The sequence below is a fragment of the Schistocerca gregaria genome, chromosome 4 (assembly GCF_023897955.1).
Source record: "Schistocerca gregaria isolate iqSchGreg1 chromosome 4, iqSchGreg1.2, whole genome shotgun sequence".
In the NCBI taxonomy this organism is placed as follows: Eukaryota; Metazoa; Arthropoda; class Insecta; order Orthoptera; family Acrididae; genus Schistocerca; species Schistocerca gregaria.
The window spans coordinates 40,978,417-40,994,282 of record NC_064923.1 but is presented as its reverse complement, the minus strand read 5'-3'; the positions used below and the strand labels follow the sequence as shown (position 1 = coordinate 40,994,282).

The 15,866-nt window shown below is 38.7% G+C and overlaps 1 protein-coding gene across 1 annotated transcript in view; it reads right to left on the bottom strand.

The window, feature by feature from the left end:
- The window catches only part of LOC126267336 (unc-112-related protein-like), a 617,319-nt gene that overhangs the window by 35,437 nt on the left and 566,016 nt on the right, over positions 1-15,866 (bottom strand). Inside the window, exons 4-5 of the mRNA XM_049972442.1 lie at positions 10,347-10,558; positions 5,885-6,095 (exon numbers count right to left, since the gene is read on the bottom strand). Coding sequence (XP_049828399.1) covers positions 5,885-6,095; positions 10,347-10,558 — 423 coding nt within the window. The remainder of the gene's footprint in view (positions 1-5,884; positions 6,096-10,346; positions 10,559-15,866) is intronic.

Here is a 15,866-nt window from a genome sequence, read left to right as displayed (position 1 = left end):
TTCTCCAATTTCCTTACTGTCTTATTTGCTTTTCATCAATCATCATAGCATAATTAATGACTCTCTCATGCCTGTTATTCTATGTATGCTCTTTCAGCATCAAATTTGTTTGTGTATAAACACCTTTTCTTTCTCTTTTCTGTGATTCGATCAGCAGTCTAAGTCATTTCTTCGCCTATCTTATAACATTTATGAACCCCATTCCTTAGTACCTACATTCCACTGGCAAACATAGTCTTATCACAGCCAAACAACAGCCCCACATAATTTTCCTCCAATCTTGCTAAACCTTTGTACTTGGTCCCAAAGGTCTCACACTTAAGATACTCATCTCCAGCTGCAACCGAACCTTCTAAAAACCTCTTCTTAAATTTCAGACTGATAAATCTTTTAGTCCCTACCCACCTTGTCCTCTACCAATGCACTGCCTCTGCTATCCACCAATCCCAACAGCTGCTGTCTCTGCTTGAAATCCTCCTCTTTCCAGCCCCTATGAGTGCTAGTACAGTCAGTAAAATTCATCATGAAGTCAGCTGCAAACATGAACAAAATGTTCCACTCCACCTAAAGAAATTGTCCAGCCTTTCATCAAATACCTCAAAAATGGTGTCCCTCCCATCCACAATGCTGCCAACAACCCCCAACCCCCCACCCACTCTCCCAAGCCCTCATAGCAAACAAGACCAGCCTGGCATCCACACCTTACCTCTGACCCCAGCACATCTCGTCCCAATCACAAAAAAAAAAAACACCTTCATCACATCCATGTCCTTCATTCAGTCCTTAACCTCTCTTCCAGATTCCTGAGGCCAGACCACTCTATTACCATTATTATCCTTCCTGTGGACAAAAGCTCTACTGTTGTCGAACCTGAATTTGAAAAATATACAAGGGGAATTGTCAGCTCCCAGACACTTAAACATACAAAGTTGTTCTTAATGACTCCATTTGTTCCATCCAGGCTGAGCTCCATAAAATCCTTAAGACTTTAGGCCCCTCACAAGGGCTCACAAATTCTTAAATGGAGCTCCTTCCCTTCTGATTCACATGACCCTATTTTCTACCTGCTTCCCATTATACACAAAATCAATAATCCCAGCCACAACATAGTAGCTGACTTCAAAGTTTCCACACACCGCATGTCACCCTTGGTTGACCAGCCTCTCCAATCAATCACATAGCCTCCCATCCAACAGAAAACATAACACCCATTTCCTGGAACATCTAAAATCCATTCCTACTCCTGTTCTATGAGGTGTGATTGGTAAGTTTTAAGAATGGATCCGCTACTGCTTAGTGGTTCAGCGAGCAGGTACACGGAGGGTGGGGAGTGAATCATTGCCTTGTCCTTGAATGCCGTCTGATAGGAAACTGCATTTCCTTTATTCAGTTTGTTGTGGCACCTGGTTGACTGTGGGTCTGTTAGGGATTGTTGCTGGATTCTGTCTGTGTGAAAATGGATGTAAAAATGGAGCAAACAGTTTGTGTGAAATTTTGTTTTAAGCCAGGAAATCAGCTTCTGGGACTTATGAACTATTAAAAACAGCTTTTGGAGATAATCGTATGAGCCAGTCATATGTTTTTGTCTGGGTCAACATATTTAAAAATGGCTGTGAATCATTTAAAGATGAACCACAGTCTGGACATCCTTCCACCTCAAAAATGAATGAAAATGTTGTGAAAGTTTGTAGTGTGCTCTGATTGTAGACTTACAATCAGGGAGATGGCTGATGAACTTAATTTAAGTTTCTATGTAGTTCAGTCAATTTCAACCGAAGACCCGAACATGTGTCGTGTGTTCACAAAACTCATTAAAAAAGTGTTGTCAAGTGACCAGAGACAATACCAACTTGAAATGTGCCAATAACTGATTAATAGGACTAAAAATGACCCAGAGTTGTTAAATAGGGTAATTACAGGTGACGAGTTGTGGTACATGGATATGATCCTGAAACAAAAGTGCAGTCTTCGCAGTGGAATACTCCAGGTTCACCATGATCGAAAAAAGCACAGCCAAATTGGTCAAAGGTGAAGACAATGTTGCTGATTTTTTTCGATTCTACCAATATTGTGCATCATGAATTTAGCCCTGAAGGACAGACAATTAACCAGGAATACTACAAATGTGTCTTTGAGCGTTTGCGCAAAAAGGTGTGGAAGAAAAGGCCTGCATTGTGGAAAGAAAGGACTTGGGTGCTACACCACGACACTGCTCTGGCTCATCATGCCATCTCCATTGTTGAATTTTTGACCAAATTCAAAATTCCTTTGCTTCCACAACTACCATATTCCCCTAATTTGGTCCCTGCAGACTTCTACCAGTTTCCTAAACTGAAATTTTCACTGAAAGGGAAGCGATTTGACTCGATTGAGAGCATCCTTAACACACTTCAGGAAAAAATCTCCAGGAATGTTTCCAAAAGTGGAAACACCATTGGAGTTAGTGTGTTCAGTCAGAAGGGGACTATTTTGAAGGAGATGCATCACAGTAGCATGTAAGTACCACCATTGTACAATTACAAGCCCATTCTTAAAGCTTTCCAGTCACACCTCTTATTAGATACCCTCCTAATCTCTATCAATGCAAACTCGCCTTTGGGCAATATACATGCACATGACCTCTCAGCCATAACACAGTGCCTCTCCCAACAGGAATCTGAAGCTCTTCATAAAGCCTCATTTATTCTCCACTTAGTTTCATCCACATGACCTCTCAGCCATAACACAGTGCCTCTCCCAACAGGAATCTGAAACTCTTCATAAAGCCTCATTTATTCTCCACTTAGTTTCATCGTTACTCATAAGTACTTCACCTTTGAGGATCAGACCTGCACAAACACAAAAAGAACACTGTAGGAACCATGATGGCACCATTCTGTGTCACCTTTTTAAAAATCTGCATGCAAGAGGAATTTCTCAATACCCAGAAGCTGGGCCACTTATTTTGCTCACTACAGATTCATTAACGACATCTTTGTAGTTTGGACTCGTGCGGAAGAAGTACGAATCCACTTCTTGCCTCAGCTCAACTCATATTCCCAACTCAGATTCTTTTGTTTTTCTCCCCCCCCCCCCCCCTAAATCCAATGCTACCTTCCTTGAAGTCAACATCCTTCTCAGTGAAGCACTCATCCAAACATCAGAAGACATAATACCAACCAACAAACTACAATATATACACTTTGACATCTGCCTATCCCTTCCCTATCAAATGCTTCGTTTCTTACAGGCTAGGCATTTGTGACAAACATATCTGCTCCATCACTGGATTCCTCAACATCTACACCAACAACATCTCTCATGCTTTCTTCTCTCAAAACTGCACCACAGATCTTATTCACAAGCATATTTCCTGAGCAGTATCCTCCTGTCACCCTCTGACCAGTCCAGTTTCCACTTCCAATATCAACCAGTCCTTGAATGCCTCAATACCTCACTTTTCTAAGGCTATGACTTTCTCAAGTCAGTCCCTCAAACTGGATCCCTTCTCTCCAGTATTCTCCACAAACCACCCACTTACCTTCCATCATTGTTCTAACCTCTGCAACATCTTAGTCATCATATAACATTCCCAAACCATTATCCCCCTCCTTGCAATCATTCCTGCTGGAAAACCTGCTCTGTCCACTCCCTTATTACAACATACTATAGTCCCACCACTGGTAAATCCTACAATATCACAGGTAAAGCAACATGTGAAACCACAGATTTGTTTATCAACTAACTTTCATCCACTGCACATTGTTTTATATTGGAATGAACATCCCTAAACTGTTTGAGTGCATAATAGGCAAAAAGAACAACTGTAGGTCTTTGTACACCCAGTATCCAGTTGCTGAGCATACTCTACTGAATGATTCATGGGACCTGAGTGCCTGCTACACCACATGAGCTGTACAGATCCTTTTACTGATACTATCCTTGCATCCTGACATCCCCCTGGTAATTACCTCCATTTACGCATTCTGCCACGGCACAGAAGAGGCCCCATGTCACGGATTGTGGCCCCTTTCTGCCAGAGGTTCGGCTCCTCCCGCAGGTGTGTGTGTGTGTGTGTGTGTGTGTGTGTGTGTGTGTGTGTGTGTGTGTGTGTGTGTGTGTGTGTGTGTGAAATTTGCATTATTCATTTATATTCCTGTAACCTGTTCTTTATTCATCATCATCTGTCATCTCTGGACTGAAGCTACACAGTGCTGAAAAATGTACTATCTTTGCTATTCTACTCTCTCTGCTTTGGTCTCGTCCTCTTTTATCTTTGTCAAACACATCATCCTCACAACTGCAACACACATCTTTTTAACAAGCTTATTTCCTGAGCATTATTTTCCTATTCCCCTCTGACCAGTGCTGTTTCCATTTCCATAAGTCCCAGAAACACCCCTTGTCACCCAATATCAATCAGTCCTTGATGCCTCAATACTTTAGCACATCATGCCTATGGGTTTCTCTCATCCTACAGTGTGAGTGACCAGCTCTTCCTTTTAAACCTTCTGAACCTATCATTTTCCCTCCCCTGAAGAAGAAACAATTAATTCCCAAAGCTAGGATAGTGTATAATTATATTGACAGTAGTGACATTTCTCTTGTTTCATGAAAATATAGTGCAGTAATAATATAATTACAATAATTACATTTATGCCTAAAATTTATTTTAATCACTGAGATACCTACATAATATAAAATAATGTAGAATGTGAAATTCTGATTTAACTGCATTGAAATGAAGATAACAGTGTTCTACACATAAGTCTTAAAATCAGTGACAAACAGGGATTGCCTTGGTCAAGTGAAACAGTACAACCATCTCATTACACTGGCATTTGTAGGTCATACGTTTTATGTAGTGAATGTGGAAAACTGTTGATTTGAGATGTGCCGCACAAGTAAAGAAATTCATCAGTAATCTTAAAAATTGGATTAATGACAGAGGAAAAATAAGAATGCAATGAGATCAACCACACCTCATTCAAGCATACGAATTGTGTCCATTCTCTAAAAGAGTGGCAGTTTTTCAATACAAATTTTTGTTCTTTGTCATTAAGGAATCTCCAAAGGTCAGTTCTAGGAATTCAGTGATAAGTTACATTTGGAAAGCTATACATACATAATATAATAAAAAGAATTAAGACACTTACAAAGAATTTTGTGTATGTTTGTGTGTCTATCAGCCTGCCAGCGCTTTTATTTGGTAAGTCACATCTAAAATAGAAAGAAACTTCCACATGGGAAAAATATATTAAAAACAAAGATTCCAAGACTTACCAAGCGGGAAAGCGCTGGAAGACAGGCACAATGAACAAAACACACAAACACACACACAGAATTACTAGCTTTCGCAACCAATGGTTGCTTCTTCAGGAAAGAGGGAAGGAGAGGGAAAGACAAAAGGATGTGGGTTTTAAGGGAGAGGGTAAGGAGTCATTCCAAAGATTCCAAGACTTACCAAGCGGGAAAGTGCTGGTAGACAGGCACAATAAAATAACACACAAACACACACACAAAATTTCTAGCTTTCGCAACCAACGGTTGCTTCTTCAGGAAACAGGGAAGGAGAGGGTAAGGAGTCATTCCAATCCCGGGAGCGGAAGGACTTACCTTAGGGGGAAAAAAGGATAGGTATATACTCGCACACACACACACACACACACACACACACACACACACACACACACATCCATCCATACATATATATACAGGATTCCCCCTAAGGTAAGTCTTTCCGCTCCCGGGATTGGAATGACTCCTTACCCTCTCCCTTAAAACCCACATCCTTTCGTCTTTCCCTCTCCTTCCCTCTTTCCTGAAGAAGCAACCGTTGGTTGTGAAAGCTAGAAATTTTGTGTGTGTGTTTGTGATATATGTGTGAAATTTTTCCAGTGCTTACCTGTAGGGCTGCAAACATCAGCATTTCTTCTTCAGTACAGTCAATTTCTTCATTTAGCAGCTGCCACTTGGCTTGCTCATATATTTGATTGATTCTGACTGCATCGTATTTCACATTAAGGTCATAAAATGAATAGAATTTGAATCTCAAGCAAAGCGTGTCAAATTCACGGACACCCTGTTCCATAATTGATAGAGACGAGTCTAGCCACCTGAAAGAAAACAGGATGTTAAATTTCACATGCTGAAAGTACTGTCCATTTGGTAAATGCAAGAATGGGAACTGTGCTAGTAATGAGTTGGAAATAAAATGAACATGCCATCTTACACAGGTGTTCACTTTTGCCTTGTGTTTGGCTTTTTTTAATTTCCTATATAAGAAAACACACAAGTTTTGTGCTACAGTGTCCCAACATTTATGTATTACTTGGAAAAATTTCTGTGGGCACTAAAAGTGAACCCAATTGTGAAAGGAAGACAGTCCATGTCTGAGCAATTACAGTGAAGCACCTGTGTGAATTAGGTGATGATGAATGGGAAAAAATTACAGTCTTATTGTAGGAATTAATTCCGCATTTACCTCAAGTGGCGTAAGGAAACAAATCATTACAGCCAGATAAGAACTGATTAGTCCCCAACCCCAACTCCCCTTCCTATCCTATCTATAAGTCAATATCTCAATATCTGAGCTACCGTGTTGAGTTATCCAATTCGAGATAAGGTTGGCAGAACAACATGCTACTTTAGAGAAGCCTCTCTTTATAAACCGATGAAAAATTCATGTGTGTGATGCTGCATTAGTAGCTACCAAATAAAAGAGAGGATGAGCAAGAGACAAGTACCTCATTTTCTATTTGGCTGCTGGGTGTTCAGTGCCTCTTCTACTTCGTGAATGGTGATCTATCCTCATACACATAACTGAAATTTATTGTGCATTCCTTCTGTCTCTTCACAGATTTTAATCATAATTGGTATAATTTTCATCACTTGGGAAGTGCACTGTTAAAAGAAATTTTTGGACACACTGTAAGACTGTCCATTTGGTTGCTACAGAAATCAGAATCAGCTTTCGCAAATAAAAAATGAGGCACATGTCTCTTGCTCATCCTCTCTTTTATTTGGTAGCTACTAATACAGTATCACACAAACGTATTCCATCCTGAATTTTTCATCAATTTATAAAGAGAATTTAGGTTTCTCTAAAGTAGCTTGTGGTTCTGCAAACCCTTATCTTGAGCAGGCATGGAATTCTGCATACTGCTGCAATTTAGTGTTCGAGAGCTCGGTAGAAAAATTCCTCGTGTCAGAATGGGAAGCCAATAGCTAGCTGGAGGTGATAGTTAATGAAAAACACTCAATGAAGTCTATCTAGGACTGACAAATATCAACATGGCAACTAGTATAAAATGTCAGTATGTGTTTCTCTGTAGGAATATGAATTTTGCTAATAAGCAGAAAATGTGTAATAACTACAAGGGGAAAATACTGAGCTGAATGAATATATATGTAGTTTATATTTGGTGCTCAAAAAATGGAATTTATGAAACTTCAAGAAGGAAGTAGTGAACTGAACACACTACAAATCCTGCATGGTAGTTGACTGTTTTATAAATGTCGGCAAGAGTGAAGTACAACACCTGCAAACAGAAAGTGCAAGTCGAGGATCCATGCACGTACATTTTGCACGTAACTTGTTTCTAGTCTTTCTACTACAGGTTATGGAAGTGCATTATGCAGTCCTTGTGAAATATGTGAAAAGAAAAAGGACATTGAGAATAATGCAGGACAAAAAATTTGTTGATACAGGTAAATAAGAAATGTGTTTTCAGGAGATTTGGCAATTTTACATTGTTTTGATGAAATATCAGCTTGTCAGATCTAAAACGATGAAACAAACAGTGCAAGACAATACACAAATATCTGTAACATCAAATCAACAAGAATAAATAAAACTGAAATATATGCAGGTAGACAAGGGAGAAACATAGCTACTGAATTTTTGAAGTAGAAGCAATATAAATTTTACTTGAAAAATAAACCTTGGTGCAAAATTCTGTACAGCAACAGCAATAAGCCATGAAAAGATATTTCCAATAAGAAGCAAAGACTTTTCATCTTTCTAGCATTAATAAACAGTGTTGCAAGAAATTAAAAACAAGATCTAGTTTTCTCATGAAAGAAGGCTGTTTTAGCTGACAGTACAAGTGTCATTACATGGCTGAGGGGTTATGTGTAAACAAACAACTGGAAGGGGCAAATAACATGTTCTGAAATATATGCAGCTAATTTGAAAATTTGTACATACAAGTAATTTGTGGAAAATATTCCACACTGCACTTTATTCTCACCTCAATAGATTAGTGAGAAAGTTGTAATAATAAAAAAGTCAGATATAATAAATAAGAAAATAGTGGTGAAATGTAATGCTGCAAGGCAAAAATGACATGTTATTAATGGAATCTAGTGTGCAATTTCCTGCCCCTGAAGCAGAGCCACCCCAAAATTATTGTGGTGCAAGGAAGCACCCACAATACAACTAGTTCAAAAGACAAATCTCAAGAGCAAAGTCAACTAGATACCTGGTACAAAACCTAATAAACTACTCAATATGGGGATATCTCACCACTCTGAAACAGCATCTGAAAGTAAGTAACGTCTGTTATTAAAAGTGATGCTATTTTACTGTATCATGCTAGAATGATGAAATCAAAGATTGTATGAAACAACTCCCATAAAATTTCACCATCAGTAGAGCTAAATGCAGTAGAGGTGTACCAGAAGGCACTAAGCTAGCAAGTAACTTCAACAACAAAATAGATGCCAGCAGCAAAAAACCTTGCAAGTGTGTGTGTGTATTTTGCATCAAAATATCAATAAATTAGAGCTTCTAAAACCACAATTATAAAACCGTGCTCATGTATTAATGTCTCACCGATCACAATGTAATAGTTATGACTGAAATGCCATAGATTGACAGCTACACATTGACAACAAGTTATTTTAGAAATTATAGGGAGAACAGTTGAAGCTAATGATATGTTTAATCAAGTATAATATTTAAATCCCTTACATAACTTCTACTTTGAAGCCTGTGGAACTGAAATTTCCATAAATGATACACCTGTTGTAGTTATGACAGTATGAAGGGCTCCTGCAGGGAAGATGTGTGTTTTTATTAAGCTGGTGGAATCACTTTTGACCCAAATATATTCCAAAGCAAAGTATTAATTTATTATAAGAATTTTAATATCATTTACATGTCTACTGATCAGTGATGACCAATTCTGAGCTTATGCCACTTCTGATGATGAAGCTGGACGAATCTTTGAATAATAATGATGAACTGGGGTTCGACATCACTAAATGCTGACTCTTTGGCAATGGTATATTCGGTTGAGTTTGTTAGTGGAAGCAGTAATTGGAAGTTAACTGCCATAGTAAAGTGAAACGAAGTAATGATGATTAGTGACATAATGTATGAGGATTACTGGGAATGTATAAATATGTTGTTCTCTGTTTTGCTGCTAACTATGAATAAATGCCAGATTTCATCAGTTATTCTTGTATTGGTGATTTTTAATTTAAACCTTGTAATATCAATCATAAGTAACTACAGCAAAAAATAATTAATTGTAAGTTGGGCCACATTATCAACAGCAGCAAAAGGGAGATGTTAGATGATATGATTAAGCTTGCACTGCTATAGCAAGATGGAAGCAGCTGGGTAATAGTGTCATATCGTCATGATGACAATATGAGTCAAAGCAAGACTTGAAAAGTAACCAAACTAACTTCATCTTAATGCAGAAAGGGATAAATTTCTTTGGCATTAAAGTGTTCAGTAATCTACCAGTTGATATCAGAAACTTTGTATAACTATAAACAAGCATGTTTGTGGTAGTTTTATGACTGGGATGTCTCATTACATTTATGCTTAAATACTAATCATTATCTTTGTTGTACAGTATAACATATTTATTTTCAAGTAGAGTAATTCTGCTGTAGGTGTAAATAGAAACACTTATGGTTGGTTGCAAAAAAAAATTTACTGTGTCTATTTTTGTGGATCAAGGTATTACCCAGCATTTGCTTCAGGAAAGTTTTTCACTGGAAGAATCAAAGGAGGTGTAATAAATAAATTACTAAAATTGCTTAAAGATATCATTAACTGTCTCTTGGGCATTGTTCATCACTTTGATAACTTTTATCATGTTGGACTAATAGAAAGGTATGGATGACCAAAAGACTTGCATGATTTTCCATAATTATGGTTCATGTGCATAAGACTATTACAGAAATGATCAGCTTTGTCCAGTGGAAAAAGCTAGTATACTTACAATGTGAACTAAGGAGAGGTATACTGCTAATATTCTGAGAGTGGCCGTACAAAGCCATTTTATGCAACATACATGTAACACGATAAATTTCGAGCAGTTGTGGCTGATGCAACAACCCATACTCACGCGACATTCATGCGTGCACGCTCCACCAGACTGCGGGGTCGCAGCTGCCTGGCGCGCACCTCAGGGCTGGGGTGTGCCGGACTGTGAGCCAGCGAAGAGTCGAGGCTACCGTTGAGCATCTCCAGTGACACGCTCGTGTTCGCATTTGGGGAGTATGTCCCATTCAGGTCCGTGAAGCCCGGCGAAGGATTGTTGCGCTTCCACGTTCCCGTCTGTGAGAGAGTGAGAAATAGTACATTGTGAGACTTGCCAATACTCTAACATTTGTCACGAAGTACAGCAATGCTATTCACGAAAGTACAATTGAAAATAAAGATTTAATGGTACAGAGGATGCAGCTTATTATCCTCAGCACAGAGTCATCGACAGAGATAGCTTTTGGTATGTCCCAGAGGAATGTAAGAGGACGCTTGTTTTCGTGCTTTATTATTATGACTTTAATGACAATACTAATAGTAACCTCAGACTTTTCACAGATGATACAATTATCTATACTTGAGTACCTTTTGTAGAAAAACTGCATAAATCATCAGCCAGATCTTGATAAGATTTAAAAGATTTGCATCTTGCCTTAGATATTGAAATACCAGTATGTAAAATATTGCACTTCACAAAACGTAAAAATCTAGCCGCTCCTACATTTAACAATTTGTGGCAGTATGAAATGGAATCATCACATAATCTCAGTCTGAGGCAAAGCAGGTTATTGTTCATTGACAGAATAGTGGCAAAATGCTATCAGCCTACAGAGGGGATTGTACAAAGCATTTGTGTGACCTGTTCAAGAAAACTGGTGTGTGGGACCCATACCAAGTAGGACTAACAGGGGATATTGCATGTATATGAAGAAGGGTGACACAAATGGCTACAGAAATGGTGGAGATGCTGAAATGGCAGATATATGAAGATACAAGTCAACTGTCCCATGAAAGGCTACTTACAAAATGGCAAGAATCAGTATCAATCAAAGGATCTAGAAATATGCTGCAAACATCTTTATATCACTCCTGTAGGAGAGTAACTAGAATGAGCAAGGAACTGCTTAAGTAATCATTCTTCCCACACCCTATATGGCACCACATTCATTGAAGTAGCACCACATTGCTGTTGTGGTCTTCAGTTTGAAGACTGGTCTGTGCAGCTCTCCATACTACTGTGTGAGTCTTTTCATCTCCAAATAACTAACTTACATCCTTTTGAATCTGCTTACTACATTCATCTCCTGGCTTCCCCTACAATTTTTACCCCCACACTTCCCTCCAACACTAAGTTGGCGATTCCTTGATTGCCTAGAATGTGTCCTAACAACCAATCCCTTCTTTTGGTCAAGTTGTGCCACAAATTTCCTGTCTCTCAATTCTATTCAGTAACTCCTCATTAGTTAGATGATTGACCCATCAAAACATCAACATTCTTCTGTTGCACCACATTTTAAAAGCTTCTATTGTCTCTTTGTCTAAACTGTTTATCATCCTTGTTTCACCTCCACACACGGTTACATCGCAGACAAACGCCTTATGAAAAGACTTCCTAACACTTAGATCTATATTCAGTAATAAGTAATTTTTCTTCTTCAGAAACACTTTCCTTGCCATCGCCAGTCTCCGTATTATATCTTCCCTACTTCAGCCATCATATTTTGCTCCCCAAATAGCAAAACTCATCTACTATTTTAAGTGTCTCGTTTCCCTCATTATCACCTGATTTAGTTTGACTACATTCCATTATTCTTGTTTTGGTTTTGTTGACATTCTTCTTATATCCTCCTTTCAAGGCACTGTCTGTTCTGTTCAGCTGCTCTTACAAGTCCCAAAAATTTCTTTTGTTTCGTTTACTGTCTGCTCAACTGAATATCAGGGATAGGCTACAACCCTGTCTCATTCCTTTCTCAACCATTGCTTCTCTTTCATGCCCCTCAACTACTATAACTGCCGTCTGGTTTCTGTACAAGTTGTAAATAGCCTTTAGCTCACTGCAGTTGAACCCTACTACCTTCAGATTTCAAAGAGAACATTCTAGTTAACATTGTCAAAAGCTTTCTCTACGACTGCAAATGCTATAAATGTGGATTTGTCTCTGCTTGAGTACTACCAGGCGTGTTCTACATTTCCCCAGAATCCAAACTGATCATTCCCAATCTAGGCTTCTACCAGTTTTACCATACTTCCGTAAGGAATTCGTGTTAGTATTGTGCAACCATGACTTATTAAATTGATAGTTTGGTAATTTTCATACCTGTCAAAAACTGCTTTCTTTCGAATTGGAATTACTAAGTATTCTTGAAGTCTGAGGGTATTTCGCCTGTTTCATACATCTTGTACACCAGATGGAAGTCTTTCGTCACGGCTGGCTCTCCCAAGGCTATCAGTAGTTCTGACAGAATATCGTCTACTCCTGGCGCCTTGTTTCAACTTCTGTCAAATTCTCCTTGCAGTATCCTATTTCCCATCTCATCTTCACCAACAACTATTTCCATTTCTGTAATATTGCCTTTAAGTTAATCTCGCTTGTATAGATACTATGTATATAATCCTTCCACCTTTCATCCTTCCCTTCTTTGATTAGGACTGGTTTTCCATCTGAGTACTTGATATAAATACTGCCGCTTCTCTTTTCTCCAAAGGCCTCTTTAATTTTCCTATATACGGTATTTATCTCTCCCCTAGTGGAGTGTGCTTCTAAATCCTTACACTTGTCCTCTAGCCATTCCTGCTTAGCCATTTTGCACTTCCCGTCTATCTCAATTCTTAAACGTCCGTATTCCCTTTCGCCTGCTTCATTTGGTGCATTTTTAAATTTTCTCCTTTCATTAATTACTTTCAGTATCTCTCCTATAGGTATTTGATTCCCTGCTCCCTTCACTGTTTCATATCTTAAAGCCACTCATTCGTTTTCTACTGTATTTCTTTCCCCTGTTTCAGACAATTGTTGCCTAGTGCTCCCTATGAAATTTTCAACAACCTCTGATTCTTTCAACTTTTCTAAATCCCACCTCCTTAATTTCCCATCTTTTTGCAATTTCGTCAGTTTTAATGTACAGTTCATACAATAAATAGTAAATTGCGGCCAGAATTCACATCTGCCGCTGCAAATGTCTTACAATTTAAAATTTGATTCCGAAATCTCTGTGTAACCATTATATAATCTATCTGAAACCTTTGTCTCCAGTTCTCTTCCACGCATACAACCTTCTCTTACGATTCTTAAATCAAGTGTTAGAGGCGATTAAATTATGGTCTGTGCAAAATTCTACCAGTCTGCTTCCTCATTCGTTCCATTTTCAATTACTATATTTCTTTCTCTTCCTTTTCCTACTACTGAACTCCTTTAACTATCTGAATAATATTCTTTGTCTCACCATACATTTCTTCAACCTCTTCATCATTTGCGTAACTTGTTGGCATATAAACTTGTACTACTGTTGTAGACGTAGGTTTCGTGTCTATCTTGGCTACGATAATGAGTTCACTATGCTGTTCATGGTAGCTTACCCGCATCCCTGATTTGTTAGTCATTATTAAACCCACACCTGCATCGCCTCTATTTGAGCCTGTAGTAACTTGACCAGAAGTCCTGTTCCTCCTGAAGCTCACTAACTTCAACTATATATCTAATTTCAACCTAACCATTTCTCTTTTAAAATTTTCTAACCAACCTGCCCGATTAGGCGATTTAACATTCCATGCTCCGATCCGTAGAACGCCAGTTTTGTCTCTCTTGATAACAACATTCTCCTGAGTTTTTTTATTTTATTTTTTTATCTCCGGAATTTTTTACCCAAGAGGACGCCATCATTTAACCATACAGCACAGCTGCATGCCCTAGGGAAAAATTACGGCTGTAGTTGCCCCTTGATTTCAGCCGTTCGCAGTACCAGTACAGCAAAGCCGTTTTGGTTGATGATACAAGGCCAGATCGTCAATTATACAGACCATTGCCCATGCAATTGCTAAAAAGGCTGCTGCCCCTTTTCAGGAACCACACGTTTGTCTGGCCTCACCATTAGTTCTGGTTGCACCTACGGTATCGCTGAGGTACGCAAGCTACCCCACCGACGACAAGCTCCACGGCTCACAGCTTACTATCGCAACAAATATTATAATCATCGACAAGTAAATGACCAATCACATAATGTTTTCCTGTAAATGTATGGTTGACGTGATTGCCGAAATCCCTTACATCTACAATCGGTCAGCTACAGACAACTGTTTCGCCCCTGGTTGCTTCGATCTGCGACACAGGTTTCGAGAACGAGGGACAGACTGGGAACGCCCAAGTCACTTCGATAAATAATTTTATTGAATAAAATAATGAGTTACAATATTCCAGAGATGAGACTAATGTATGATTAATCGTGAGATGTGCTTTCGACATTACAAGTAGCAGGATAGACACGGTACCTACTACATCGAATGAATGCAGTTTTACCGTATGCACAAGGAATCTTGAGATTTTGTAAGAAAAAATAAAGCTAGTTAAAATTTAGATAACTTTCTTTTTCTTGAGACAATCTGGATTCAAACTGTCCGTAAAACAACATTTTCTTATATGTCGGTGCCGAACATTTGCGATACACGGTTGACTATTTCAATAACGTTTTCGCGACAGGCAATTTTTCGTTCGCTGTCAATCAAATATGAACAAGTTTGAAGGCGCTTGATAAAGTTTTTAACTTGGTTATAGAAATAAAAGCCGCATAATATTTGTTGCAATAACAGAAATTAGTAAATTGCGAAATAACGTTAGAAATTCATTATAATTTCATACAAATATATGTGCCTATACGTCATATTTCCTTTCAGATGCAATATGTACGAAATAATATGCCTAGTCATGAAAAAATATGAATTAAAAAAGAAAAATAAGATGAGTATGACTTGATCCTGCGCTAACCCCATGACGGCCGCCAACTCGTGCTGAGGGTCGCTGAACCCCGCTATATCATTGATGCGTAAAACTTCTCTTGCGATTTTCTCGAAATCGTCTTAGTAGTACCACAGTCACGACACTGGTATGAAAGTTGTTACCGTTTGACAGATGGAGCGACACTAGCGCTCTAAGCGGTAGAAAGCAGATACATGTGTCCTAAGGATATTGTTCGTCTTTAATTATTTTCTATTTAATTAATGGGATAGGGGTTAGTAAGTTATCAGGGGACATAAATTATCGGGAAACACATGTAAAAACAGCCAAGCCACTCTTGTTCAATAAGCTACGACACATTTATGAAAAAATACTTTCGAATGTGTCTATATTTGCAGCTTATATAAATACATTTCATGTGTTAGAAGCAACCCCCCCCCCCTCTTGTGGGTCCTCGTCCTCCATCGGCTCCTTTCCCCTCTCCTCCACTTCGTTTTTCCTCTCCTCTCCTGTCCCTGTCCCTGCCCACTTTTATTTCCCATCATCTGTCCAGGTTCCTCCGTCTGCCCTCGGCTGTGGTATATGATACTTGTGCCACTTTTTAGTGTAGTGTTCAAGTGAATGTTCAGTGTTGTTCGTCTTTCCAAAGTGTTGCGA